The 14906-nt window shown below is 43.8% G+C and overlaps 1 protein-coding gene across 1 annotated transcript in view; it reads right to left on the bottom strand.

Moving 5' to 3' along the window:
• cspg4ba (chondroitin sulfate proteoglycan 4ba) overlaps positions 1–14906 on the bottom strand; it is a 58870-nt gene that overhangs the window by 26703 nt on the left and 17261 nt on the right. The window contains exons 4-6 of the mRNA XM_042331866.1: positions 5909–6382; positions 5044–5220; positions 3011–3209 (exon numbers count right to left, since the gene is read on the bottom strand). Of these exons, the coding sequence (XP_042187800.1) occupies positions 3011–3209; positions 5044–5220; positions 5909–6382 (850 nt within the window). The remainder of the gene's footprint in view (positions 1–3010; positions 3210–5043; positions 5221–5908; positions 6383–14906) is intronic.

The raw sequence follows: 14906 nt of genomic DNA, 5'->3' as shown, positions 1-14906 counted from the left end.
AAATAAATGGATGAACGCCACACCTTTTGCAAATTATATTTTGCTTATCTAATCTACCAGTGGCTAGGAACGCTGGCTGCAAGACACAATCTCTGTCCATTCTTTTATGAAGAAAAAACAATTTCTAAATTAGAAACAAAATGCCAAATAATCAATGCCTATGCAAATGCCTCTTTTTCAATAAAAACTCACATCACAACAGCGCATGCTCAACAGCTGATTTATACACAAGACGCATAAATTGAAAGCAAGATAAGTCTCCTTTGGTGCTATTTAGCTTTGCAATAATGTGCTCATAAACAAATGCCTGTAAACGTAATCCACAGATTTGAATGAGAATGTCCAGTTGTCAACAGAATATATCCTACGATTAATCAAAGCATGCCTCAATGCAATCTGCATTTGCTAGGATAGCATCGATTTGCTTCAATGGCAGAGCTACAATAAAGCTTCCTCCACAATTTATGGGATCAGAAAGAGTTGAACGGGTTTTCGGTAGTTATCTCTTTCAGCACTTGACAACAAATGAATCCTCAGGCATTTTAGATTTTGCCTGCACTGCATTACTCAGCACCATTTTACAGGCATTAATGCCTTGGCAAACCATGTATATGGAGCTCCACCTTGTGGTAGAAAATGGGTTTCAAGACATTAATTAGGTGTGTTGTGGTGGGTTCTGGAAACAATAAAAGGTACAATATTATGGAACAAATGGGGAGAAGTTCTGCCAGTGGTGAAATTATTTACTTTGGCATTAAATGGACATGGGTTTAAAATGGCATTCACTACTTTAAGCATATCCCAACGCCCAAACTGTGGAATTTCAACCCCTAAGTGCCCAATGATGTGAAATATCTTAAGTTAAAAAGTAACTTAGAGAGGTGGTTAGTTTGTTGTGAAAACAGCTGGAGCGCACATCACAATAGATTATCAACAAACCTTTAGGTGAAGTACTGGCAAAAGCAAAAAAAAAGTTTGTGTTGAGTTGGAGCAATAATAGATGCCACGAGATAAGAAGATTAAAGTGGGAGGAGGATTTCAACTAGTGGGCCACAAGGAAGTCAATATCAGGCCTTTGGACAGAGCAAAGACGTTCCACAGCCAACCAATCTCAATTTGTTTCCTCCAATATAAAGAAGATGGTCCTGGTGCTTGAGCGATATTATAGGCGCCAGAAATGGAAGATAATCTGGCACATGAGAAGGTTGTGGAGATGGAAAGTGACAACAAGATGAGGTCTGTTTTCGTGCACAGGGGAGAAAGAATGAGCGGAGGCATGGGCAATGGTAACCGATCATTAAGGACCAGAGGTGAGGGAAATCCTTGGTCAAAGATAAAGGATACCATTTCATAATTTTTTGTGCAGGAAGTCAATTCATCGGAACAGATAAAAAAGATAGATAGTAAGGTTGAAGTGCTCCGAGATATTACTCTGTGTGAAAGGCGTTATATAAGTGCAAATCTGTCAGCAGTAAGTGGGAGTTATTGAAAAAAAATTGTGTAAGTCTCTGGGTTTGATATTCATTTTGTCGGAAAGTCTACCCAATACACGACTGTTTATGAGACACAGCTGCCGAGTTTCACCCACAAAATATACAGTAATTCACTTTACAGTATATTCGGTGAAGCGTTTTGAGAGACGTCTCAACGAAGTGATAAGGCGCAATATCACATGCAAGGATTATTATTATTATTAGCTGAGATGGAAAAGGAAAAGCCAGAAGTGTGAAGAATGAGTCAAGATAGCCTATGGGGAGCTGAGGAACTGGTGAAAAGAAAAGCAGTCAATGAGGTATTATGGGTCAGCATGAGAGAAAGATTCTGCACAAACGGTTATCAATCAAACAATGAGAACAATTAGGGATTGCGCCCAAGGAGGATTGAACGAAGCATGTTCCACATAGCTGGGATATAAAAGTTTTCCAATGAAAAATGTGATGAAGGTGAGGCAAGTCTTGTCAAGTGTATAACCAATTGTGATATATGCTCCAACAGTTTCCACAACAAACTGAGGAAAGTTTAGATGTTAATCTACGAAACGGAGACAAAGAGCCTGTCTTTAAATAGATGGATAGAAATCCAATGAAAGATACTAAAGGACCAGAAAACCTGTCCAAATGATAAATCAATGGAGACAAATTATTGGTGAGTAGACTTCCATCACTTTATAGCAGCATTACCATTGCAACAACACATCAACAGTAGGGTAAAACTAATCTGTCTCATGACGATCTAATCCCAGCACAAGTTCCCTATTATAATATAATAATCCTTATTAGTGGGTGAACAATCCAATACTTGGTGAATTCTACTGATAACAAAGATGATCTGCCTTCCTCCTGTCTACGTGGTTTATTTATAATAAACCTTACATTTGATATAGCGTCTTATCAGGTCTTTGAGAAGTCTCAAAACGCTTCACAGAATATACTGTAAAGTTAATTGACTGTATATTTTGTGGGCGAAACACGGCAACCAATTGCACACAGCAGTGTCTCACAAACAGTCATGGATTGAAGTGACCAATTTATTANTTTTTTTTTGAAGGAATTATTACCCCGGAAAAGTGATCCACCAATCAACTAACAACCGGGTTCCTACTTAATGCTAGATAAACAGAGGCGTGTTGTTGTTGTCGTTGCATGTGGTGTAAGGAAATTTGTCCAACATTTCGTCCTGCCAGGAATCGAACCCAGGTCTCTCACTTGTGAGGTGAGTGCTCTAACTATTGAGCTATAGGACTCCATCCTCTATGGATCCCTGTAAATACTTAATCGATTAGAATAATAGTGGAAACGCATCAAGTTCACTCACAAAAAATAGTCAATTACTTTGCAGTACATTCTGTGAAGCACTTTAAGATGTCTCCAAGACATGATAAGGCACTGTATCAAATGCAAGAATTATTAGTCTTATTATTTACCATTCCCTGAAACTATAAGTTCCATTAAATTCCTTCCACATTTCAAAATGTGTACAGTAATTTGCATCTGAACAAAAGAGCACTTACCAGCATGTACAAAGACAAGCTGTTCATTATTTATATGTTCCTGGGTGAAGTTGAAGATTTGCTTGTTTGGTGATGACTTTAGAGCAAGCTGCCCATTGCTAGGAGGAGTGACAGAATATACCAGCTCTTGTGGAGAGGAGTCTTTATCGTCCGCATTCAGATCGTCCTTTGTTATTTCCGTGACTGAACCAACCCATACCTGAATAAAATGACATTAAAGCTGCACAGTAAATCACATTAAATCATTGTGCATTTAAGGTTAGATATTCACCACTTAAAAGCAGAATGTCTTACAGCATAATTAGGGAAATTTGTGCTGAGTTAATAATAATAATAATCCTTGCATTTGATATAGCGCTTTTCACGTCGAGAGGACGTCCCAAAGCGCTTCACAAAACACACTGTAAAGTGAATTGACTGTATATTTGTGGGCGAACGCGGCAGCCAATTGCGCACAGCAATGTCCCACAAACAGTCGTAGATTGAAAATGACCAATTTATTATTGTCTTTGGTTTTGGAGGGATTATTATTAGGCGTGTGGAGTAAGGAAACTTGCCCAAGGTTTCGCACTGCCTGGAATTGAACTCAGGTCTCTCGCTTGCAAAGCGAGTGCTCTAACCACTGAGCTACAGGACTCCGCGTCTGGATCACTTGCACCTGTAGGTCAGAAATCCCATAACAGCAAAAGGGAAACCACAGAGTAAGGGAAATTTGAGATTCAATTTCCAGCCAAGTATGAAATTAAGGACACAGATAGTGCCCGAAATATGGTCAAGGACCAATTTGAATATTAGGTTTAAAATTTTTGATGGAATGAAACACAACTTTCAGGACAAAAAGGTCCAATCCAAACTTTTGCTTACCTTGTTGGGATTTTCTTTAGGTTATACGTTTGATAAAATTTCAACCTTCTTTAACATACTATAGGTGTGGGATGGGAGGGCGGGCGCAGAGAAGGGGGAAGAGAGAAGTACCCCTTAGAAGAAACAGCATTATCCTTCCAAATTTCTATCATCGGTCATTGGGGAAGCCCTGTACAAACCTTTATTTTCCGGCACTGGAGAGGACGATAAGTTTTACAACTTCCCAGCTCCTGTAATGGAGTGGTATTATAACTGGAAAATGTCTAGTTTCAGTTATAAGTAGCCAGAATGGAAACAAATGTGAAGTTTAATCAGACTTCAGAACATCATGCAGTTAATTAGATGTTTGTTACTTTTCAGAAGTCACTTATAAAACTTGCATATTAGTGAAAGAACAATTATTTGAAAAACAAGCAGAATATAGTTTCTCCCTTACTGCAAAAAAAATTAAAATTTGAAAAGCATTGATTTTTTAAAAAAAATCAGAAGCTTGTTTTAATTAGATTCTATTGAGGGACTCGTTAAGCATATACGGTTTCCATTTTTGAAAAAAAATTGGTCTTTTGCATCACTTGCCTTGTTACCATTTCAAAGAGTCACGCTCCGCCACTGTTAAGCGCTCTGAGGCACTACCCTGGGCGGAGGGCGCTATATAAGTGCAAGTTGTTGTTGTTGTTGATAGTTTCATTTCATCTTGTTGAATTATATGTGACAAAAAGACCATCCAAAGAGAGACTGCAATCAAATGGGAAGTCGCACTGTTATAAACAAAAGCATTTCTTCCAAGAATGAAGTTATTAACAGTGTACCTCATATTGGTGGATCTGTAATCCTTAAGATCGTTTCGCTTTGCAAATGACCATCCAACAGGGCAGCATAACTCAATAAAAAGACTGAAGGAAGTAGCTTGCTGTTGTATTTGTTTATCTTGTAAAATGAGCACATATGGCCCATTAGCATACAAAGATAGTGAGGTAAAAAGGAAGGAATGTCTAGGAAGTTCACCTTATGGTTGTTTGTGACACTTTGCTGGAGCAAATGGGTGCTGCATTTGCCTATAAAATACAACAACTTGCATTTATATTGTTCCCCCCACAGGTAGCATGTCGGAGTGCTTAAAATACACTTGAAGTGGTTAATAAAATATATAAGAAGCTTGCTCAACATACCTGAAATATTTTGTTTGTGGTTATGACTGGAGCCTCGTCATTCAGCGAAGTAATATTGACAAAAATAGTCCTGAGCAGACTCTGCTTTCTTAGAGTTGTATCGTTGACTATGATGGAGAAGTTGTCTGAGAGAGTCTCGCTGTCATCATGAACATAGTAAATAAATTCCTGCTCAACCTAATAGACAAAGAAATAAATAAAATGAGCAGCACAAAATCAGTGTTTCTACCATCATGTTCAGCTTCTTAAATCTGAGCTGCTTATTGAGGTGCCGTAGAAAGCTAGAGGCAACATCTTTCAGTTGGAAGATAAAGATGAATTTCTCTCAAAATTGTTTAAATTGCAATTCTCTTTACTAATATTATGTTAAAAAGAAATATTAAGCAAGCTCATGAGAAAAACGCCAGAGATCATTAAAAACAGAGGAACCCTGTTGTAGCCAATTGTCCAATATCCCCAGTGCCTGCATTAATGTAATCTTGTTGCTGTTCTTAAACAAGCATAAAAAAAGGCCAACTTCCAGGTTGTCAGGTTGCGACTGTTACAACTTGTTGTGCTTGCAGGAAGCACTGCTATTGTCACTTCCTGCATACTGAGTATGCGTACTGTGCGCAAGTGGTGGCTGACATCATTTCAGAAAGCAAAGTCAGCAGTGACTTGATGACCAGCATTCTTTAGCACAGGAAGCCAGGTAGTCCACAAACCGTACATCTGGTAACCGTCGGGTCTATGGAGGAACCCATGTTATAAGTGAATCTGCACTCTAGTGATGTGCTTAAAAACAGAGTTCACCCTATACAGTACAAACATCCGCTGACTCTACTGTAGTACAAACAACTGATCAGAAACAATGTTGTGACAATACCTGCTGCCTGGTAAATGACACAAGTGATATTCCAGGGAAGTGCGAGTTCTCTACATATCCATGTTTTGGTTGTTCTATGATGGAGTATTCCAAATTAAGGCCGGCAAAATGTTGACTTGAGATTTTAATGATGTTCTCTGTCAGGGCCTTAGCAGCACCTTCCTTGATGGTAAAGTTCTGGATTTGGATTGGGATTACCCTGGGAATTATATCAATTAGGACTGAGATACCAGTCAGTTTTACCACTCCATTAGTCACATCCGCAGTAAAACTGTCCTTCAGCTTGTTCGCTTTGACTTGCACATATTGCACGCTTCCATCATTGATATCCTGTTGTGTAAAGGCCTGGATCGATTTATGTTCTGCTCCAGTACAGTACCCCTCTTCTTCAACACAGATACGGATGTAGCCATGAGATGGTGCAATCTTCACTTTGTAAACTATTTCTGTTGGCAGATTATCTTGATGTACAATCTAAAATGACAAAACAAGTGATTATAGATCTGAAAAGCTTGCCAATTCATGGTCAAATATTTTGCGTAAAATTTAGATGGCTCGAAATTCTACCTTGTCTTAGCATGGAAGACCATTTTAAAGTTTAAGATAGTGCAGAGTTTTGGAAAGTTTTTAGATTTAGTCTTAATTTGAAAGCCACTTTTCTTACCAAGAACTAACTACTGAATTAAGAAGTTTTCCACAATTTTACATTTTAGGACTTAATGGTTTTACAGTCTAAGACTAAAGGAAATATTGGATTCCCAGATATCCCTCCAATTCCAGACACTAATTGCCCTAAACTAAACAAGCCCATCCATAACAGTTAAACCATGCTTCCCATATACTGATATAACTTCCTTCAACTGAATGTTGAGAAAACAGAAGCTTTATAAACCTGCTTACAGCTCCAATCAGCATCAACCCCTTTCACGTCTCCGAATGTGTATCAACCTCCGCTGCTGCTCACTCAGAGTCAGAGTCTGTGCACAATATTAATAATAATAATCCTTGCATTTGATAAAGCTCCTTATCACATATTCGCGACTTCTCAAAGCCCTTCACAGAATAATCTGTAAAGTGAATTGACTATATTTTGTGGGTGAAACGTGGCAGCCAATTGTGCACAGCAGTGTCCCACAAATTTCCGGGATTGAGTGACCAAATCATTAGTATATTTTCTGGGGGGCAGGGATTATTACCCCCAGAAAAGCGATCATTGGCATTTTGTTCCCCCTCAGCTCTCCTTTCAACCTTTTGTGCAGTCATTACCCCATCCACGGTATCGCCCACCCTTACCCTATCTCCTGTTGCAGCTGCAACCTTCATTCACCTCCAGACTTTACTTTTCTAATACTCTCCTCGCCTTATCCCTTGCTCGACTCTCCACAAGCCTTATTCAGAACTCCGTAGCCAGTATTTTTGCCATCTGTCCGCCTACCAAGTTGCCAGTTTTCATACAGCTGTCTAGACAGTGAGTGTCAGAAGACTCCGTGACTACGGAGGCACATGTATCAGAGACAAATCTGATCCTGCCTTCAACTGTTATCCACACAGGCATGTCGTTTCCATCAGGAGTTACTCAATCAGGAGCGATCAGGAAACATGATCCCCAGATGACTTTTCTCCTCCCTAGTCTAGGCCAATTGCAGTACTCCAACTGCGGCCCCAGCTGACATCAGCTAACTCAGTATAAGCTTTCTTGTTGGTATGGTTTACAACAACACCTTGCATTTGTATAGCGCCCCTCACACAGGGTAGTGCCCCTCATGCAGGGCAGCATCTCAGAGTGCAGAGTGCTGTTTCAGAGCACAGAGGCCAAGCAACCATCAGAAGCACTCTGTCTCAGAAGCAACAACAACAACAACAACAACAACAAGATTCCATTTATTGAGCGCCTTTCACGTCGGGAGGACGTCCCAAGGCGCTGTACAGTTAGGTTAGGACCCGAGCATTGGGGGGAGAATGGTCAGGGTGAGGGGAGGGAGAAGCAGAATGGACAAATGGCTTTTTTTTGGCCTTGGAAGATTGAAAGTGGTCCACTGGTGCTTTTTGTAAACTGATGTGAAACTGAATTGATGCCTGATCAGGTGCATCTAGTCTGAAGGGTGAAACTTCCAACAATGCACCCTGAGCACATCATTGGAGTGTCTGAGTACAGTGTAGGTTCAAAGTCCCAATGTGGGCTTTACACAGCTGGTTTGACACTGGGGAGGAGGGAGCTAAAGAGGGTGGTAGGTAGAGAAACAATGACCTAAAGTGAAATCAAAAAGAGGTAAAGAGGGCTTTGCAAGTGGGGAGAGAGAAAACAAGTCAGAAAGACTAAAGAATGGAGAGTGGTGGGGTGTTCTCTGGAACTGCATCTCAAACCCCCTCCAATACAAAGGGAAAATGAGAAGCTTTTACACTTTTTAGGACAATGCACTGTGCTGCACTTAGGACCTTATCGATCTGGGCCGATAGAAAAGTGCGGCTGCAAACTACCTCCTCCGCTAAAAACACTCTACAAACACCCCTTTTCACTATAAACTTATACACATTGTGCTGGGCCTGGGCCTCTGTGCGCTGTTTGCTCCACGTTGCTACTGTGTGCGAAGCAGCTCCAGGGAGTTTTGGGATCGTGGAAGTGCCATGAGCAGGAAATCGGCTTCGACTGATACCCGCGGCCTAAACTGAGCTCGTACGACAAATTCTTGTTACGTGCTGTACTATTCAAAGTAACATTTTTAGTATTTTAAAGACAACTACATATTCAGGAAATATATGCCTACAGTTATAATCCGGGTTGTTTCACAAAACGTGTCTCTCAATAACACCAATCAACAACCCCGCAATTTCTGGAAAATTTGCCAAATGCCCTGCAATTTTTGGCAAATATTTCCACACTTTTCTATTGGCTCAGCTTATCATGAATGGGAAAGACTACCAACTAAATTACAACCAGCATTTTTTACATGTGTATAACAAAGTGGAATCGGACACCACCTTGTGGACGATAAATGCTCCATACTTCCTAAAAAATAGAAATACTGTACATATATATATATGCCTGAGGTTAAATCCATCTTGTCAGGCCATCTCTTAGAAACATTGCAGAACCACATCAAATTCTAGTGGCTTAACATGAGAGATTTTAACCTCAGGCATTTGTGTTTTGTAGACGCTATAAAACTGCATTAGAAAAAGGTTAGTAAGCTATTTGTTGCATTACAATATCATTGTCAATGTCATCACATGTTTATCATCAAGAATATTTATGAAAATTAATGCATAAAACAAAATTATCCATAGCTGCCGAACATATGTGATCTCTGGAATCAAAGAGAGAAAATAGGATTTTTAAAAGCCTTTCGGTAAAGGGAGATTAACTTACAGTTGATTCTCATTTGTGCTTTAAAATTAATTCCACAGACCTTATGTTTTGTGACCAGTCTGTGCAGTTTTGTACATACCATATTTGAGTTGTTTGAAATGTCTGCCTACATCAGACACACTGCCAATTTCTAGAGCTGGATGCTGTCAACTCAACAGTTTGCTGCCTTAACCTAACTCCCGACTGGGAGGCATAGAATGCTTGCTTGCTTCCTGGCTTATGGAAAACTTGCCTGAGGAATTGGTAATTAGCCTGAATTCCCCATACACAGGCTCCTTTCCTGGGCAAATGTGACCCTAAAATCCTTTGCTTTGTTATCACATCAGGCTCATTCAATCCATGCTCCACCTGGAACATGATCAATAACAGCCAATTCACCAGATTGTTCCCAAAGTGTATAGGGTTACCAGTAGCATTGTTGAGGGTGCACACAGCATTGAATGTCATGTGCATCTTATGTGTTGGATGACATGCAGAGCTGTTTGTAGTTTGGAGTCCTGTAGCTCAGTGGTTAGAGCACTCGCTTTGCAAGTGAGAGACCTGAGTTCAATTCCAGGCAGGGCGAAACCTTGGGCAAGTTTCCTTACTCCACACGCCTAATAATAATCCCTCCAAAACCAAAAACAATAATAAATTGGTCATTTTCAATCTACGACTGTTTGTGGGACATTGCTGTGCGCAATTGGCTGCCGCGTTCGCCCACAAATATACAGTCAATTCACTTTACAGTGTATTCTGTGAAGCGCTTTGGGACGTTCTCCCGACATGAAAAGCGCTATATCAAATTCAAGGATTATTATTATTATGAAGGATTGGCTGAGATGCGTTGTGTTGTATTTCAGGTTAAGAGTAAGGTTGTCCACAGTGCCCCGTGCTACAACAACAACAAAACTACATTTGTATAGCACCTTTCATGTCGGGAGAACGTCCCAAGGCGCTGGAGAGACAGAGTTACGGACCTGAGCTGAGAGTCGGGGTGAGGGCGGTGGAGGGCAAGGAGGAAGCAGGGAGATCAAAAGCATGCTCAAAGAGAAGGGTCTTGAGGTGGGTCTTGAAGGTGGCGAGGGAGAAGGCGAGACGGAGGGACTGCGGGATAGAGTTCCAGAGGGTGGGTGCAGAGTGGCGGAAGGCCCACTCGCCGATAGTGGAGCGAGCAAGGCGGGGTATGTGAAGCAGGCCGGAGCCCGCTGAGCGGAGGGAGCAAACAGGGTGGTAGGGGGTTAGGAGGTCGCAGAGGTAGGGGGGAGCAAGACCGTAGAGGTCTTTGAAGGTGAGGACCAGGATCTTGAACTGTATCCTCTATGTGATGGGAAACCAGTGGAGTTGGGCAAGGATGGGACTGTTAGATTGGTTGCAGTGTGTTGAGCCCAACACATTTAATATATCTTATGACAACACTGCTCTCTAGCTACAAAGCATTCCTTTCACTCCACACTCACAACATTCAATACCAGCACTGTTTTCTGTCTCTCCCTTTTCCCCCTCCCCCACATCAGTAACAGCTCAAAAAGAGAGCTCAAACCCGTTTTCTCCCCACGCGCATTCCCATTAAGCAAAACAAATACAGGTAAATACACTGTTTGAATGCAGAAGTCTTTGCTCCAGGCACCTTACTAAAAATGCATGATTCTCTTCCTCCCGCTCTTCCCCCAGCACCACACTTTAAATACTGGATCAGAACATTAACCTGGACACTTGCTTATACTTGCTCAGTTGAGTACCACCTAAACCTTGCAAAACGAAGAGTCCAAATACCTTACTTAATGGAATAGAGCCACAACCAAAACAGATGCAGCGCAAGAATTGAAGGGCAGAAAAATAACATTCAGATTTTTGGCATCACTGAAGGCTTGGAAAGAAGCAGACCCATCCCCCTTCATCCAGCATCGCCCACTGTATAAGCCCGTGGATGATATGGAACCATAGCAATTTTCAGGAGATTGTGCCTCATACTGGCTTTCTAAATGAGCTACTTAGTTCTATTCCCCTGCCTTCCGCATGCCCTTTATATTGCATAAAATGTCCTTTAGTTATAAGATGATAACAACAACAAAAAAATTACATTTGTAAAGCGCCTTTCACATCGGGAGGACATCCCAAGGCGCTGGACAGACAGAGTTACGGACCCAAGCTGGGGGTTGGGGTCGGGGTGAGTAGAAGGCAGGGGGGAAAACAGGGAGTTCAAAAGCATGGTCGAAGAGGAGGGTCTTGAGGTGAGTCTTGAAGGTGGCGAGACGGAGGGACCGCGGGATGGAGTTCCAGAGGGGTGGTCAGAGTGGCAGGGCCCGCCTGCCAATAGTGGGGTGAGCGAGGCAGGGGATGTGAAGCAGGCTGGAGCCTGCTGGGCGGAGGGAGCGAGCAGAATGGTAGGGGAGCAAGACCATGGAGGGCTTTAAAGTTGAGGACCAGGATCTTGAACTGTATCCTCTGTGTGATGGGAAGCCAGTGGAGTTGGACAAGGATGGGGGTGATAGGGTCGTGGAGCCTAGTGCAGGAGAGGACAAGGGCTGCAGAGTTCTGGATGATCTGCAGCCTGTGGAGGGAGGAGTTGGGGAGGTCACAAGCAGTGAGTTTGCATAGTCGAGCCTCGATGTAATGAAGACATGTATGAGGGTTTTGTCGGCCTGTGGTGTGAGACAGTGACAGAGCCAGGCGACGTTGCGGAGGTGGAGGAAGGCAGAGCGGGTCATAGCGCAGATGTGGGATAGAAAGGATAGGTAAGGTTCCGGACTGGCTTAGTAAGGTGGAGTGTGCAACCATGGATGGTGATGCTGTCAACGCCTGAGTTGAGGAGGCGCTGACAGGAGCCAATCAGGAGAGCCTCTGTCTTGTTGAAGTTCAAAAGTTAGCTCTCATCCAGGACTTGATGTCTGACAGACATCCAGTCAAGACTGCAGAGATCCTGGAGTCAAGGGGGGAGGCAGAGAGATAGAGTTGGGTGTTATCTGCATACATATGGAAGTTGATCCCATGTCTGTGGATGATGTCATCAAGAGGGAGCATATAGATATTGGTGAGGAGGGGATCAAGGACAGAGCCCTGAGGAACGCCACACGAGACGGTCCGAGGGCTAGTGGAGATGAAGTGAAGGTGGTGTGAGAGGTATGATCTGAACCAGTCAAGGACAGAGCCGTGGAGGTTGAGGTGAGAGGAGAGGCAGTGGATGAGGACAGTGTTGTCGACGGTGTCGAAAGCAGCAGAGAGGTTAAGGAGGACGAGGAGGTAGAGGGAGCCCTGGTTACAGATGGGCAGAGTGTCATTTGTCACTTTGACCAGGGCTGTTTCTGTGGTGTGGGCAACCCGATTGGATTGGATATCCCCGCCTAATACAGACTTGGGACTTGCCTCCAAATGATGGAAACTGCCACAGTCAGAAACACCAAATTGCATTGGTGGAGCACTTTCAAATCAGGGGGACATCCTAAGGTACTGGACAGTCGAGTGTTTGCACATGAGCTGGAGGATGGATTGGCGGAGAGTGGGGGAGGGAAAATAACCAAAGTAGAACAGACTCATTCAGGGCTGGGCACGGGATATTGAGCAAGCAAGTGCCTGCCGAGGGCAGGATATCACCATGGCCCCACAGCCAGATAAGATTGTTGGATAGTGGTTTAAGGCATATTGTATAATGCCGTATTACACACGGTTGCTTATTTCAGTAATAATTTGTTTTGCTAATACAGTTGAAATAATCCACCAAATAATCCATACTGTCTGTAAAAATACTTTTTTTAAAAGAATGACCACAACAACAACATCAACAAGGTTCCATTTATAGAGCGCCTTTCACGTCGGGAGGACGTCCCAAGGCGCTGTACAGTTGGGTCAGGACCCGAGCTTTGGGGGGAAATGGTCAGGGTGAGGGAGGGAGCGAGGAGGGAGTAGAGAGTCGAGAGGGGAGCTGAAGGCACGGTCAAAGAGAAAGGTCTTGAGACCGGCCTTGAAGGAGGAAAGGGAGGAGGCGGCGAAGGCACTGGGTATAGAGTTCCAGAGCCTGGGGGCTGAGAGGCTGAAGGCCCGGCCACCGATGGTAGGGCAGTTAGGGCGGGGGATGTAGAGCAGACCGGAGCCAGAGGAACGGAGGATACGGGCAGGGAGGTAGGGGGATAGTAGGTCAGAGAGGTAGGAGGGAGCAAGGCCGTGAATGGCCTTGTAGGTGAGGATGAGGATCTTGAATTCGATCCTCTGGGGGATGGGGAGCCAGTGGAGGCGAGCGAGGGTGGGAGTGATGTGGTCCCGAAGCCTGGTGCGGGACAGTACACGAGCTGCAGAGTTCTGAATGACCTGCAGCTTGTGGAGGGAGGTGCCGGGAAGGCCGGCGAGGAGAGAGTTCCCATAGTCCAGCCTTGAGGTGATAAAGGCGTGAACCAGAGTTTCAGCAGCGTGAGGGGTGAGGTAGTGCCGTAGTCTGGCGATATTCCGGAGGTGATGGAAGGCGGTGCCAGTTGTGGCGCGGATATGAGGGAGAAAGGACAGCTCAGGGTCGAACAGAACACCGAGGTTCCTGACTGGCTTTGAGAGGTGGAGAGTGCAGCCTTGGATGCTGATGCTGTCAGCGCCTGAGGTGCGGAGGCGCTGACGTGAGCCAATCAGGAGGGCCTCAGTTTTACGCACGTTGAGCTGAAGAAAGTTGTCTCTCGTCCAGGACTCGATGTCGGACAGGCAGCTGTCAGGACATCGGTGGTCGTGGAGTTGAGGGTAGAGGAGGAAAGGTAGAGTTGGGTGTCATCCGCATACATGTGGAAGTTAACCCCATGTCTGCGGATGATGTCACCAAGGGGAAGCATATAGAGGGTGAAGAGGAGGGGACCGAGGACAGAGCCCTGAGGGACACCGCACGAGACAGTGGGGGGGCCGGAGGAAAAAACGTTCGTGGAAACAAATTGAAGACGGTGGGAGACGACCTAAACCACTCAAGGACAGGGCCTTGAAGGTTGAGGTGGGAGGATAAGCGGTGGAGTAGGATAGCATGGTCGACCGTATCGAATGCGGCCAATAGGTCGAGGAGGACGAGGAGGCAGAGGGACCCCTGGTCACAGATGATCGAGATGTCATTGGTGACCTTGACCAGGGCAGTTTCTGTGCTATGGGCAGCACGGAAACCCGACTGAAGGGGTTCGAATAATGAATGGGTGGAGAGGAAAGAGCGCAGCTGGGAGGCGACAACTCGTTCCAGGAGTTTGGACAGGAAGGGGAGGTTGGAGATGGGCCGGTAGCTTGATTGCTACCACATTGCTGCATTAAATATTAGGCTTATCGCTTATGGATTTATATCACAACATTCATTTAACTGAAAAAAAGATTCAAATCACCAATAAAACATTGATTCACAAATGAGTACAACCTTCCTAACTTGTGGATACTAAAACCATAGTTATTCACTATATAGCAGGCAAAGCCAGCTGTACTGTAATATCCCAATGACTATCACAAAAATCACACCAGTCACAAAAAGTTAGTGTGCAGGTACAGCAAGCAACTAGGAAGGCTAATGGCATATTGGCGTTCATTGCAAAAGGGTTAGAATACAAGAGTAGGGAAGTCTTACTGCACTTGTATAAGGCCTTGGTGAGACCGCACCTAGAATATTGTGGGCAGTTTTGGTCTCCTTATTTAAGAAAGGACATACTC

Source organism: Callorhinchus milii, unplaced genomic scaffold (genome assembly GCF_018977255.1).
Source record: "Callorhinchus milii isolate IMCB2004 unplaced genomic scaffold, IMCB_Cmil_1.0 Scaffold1, whole genome shotgun sequence".
NCBI lineage: Eukaryota > Metazoa > Chordata > Chondrichthyes > Chimaeriformes > Callorhinchidae > Callorhinchus > Callorhinchus milii.
Note: the sequence above shows the minus strand (reverse complement) of the source record. Positions and strands in the feature narration are given on the sequence as shown.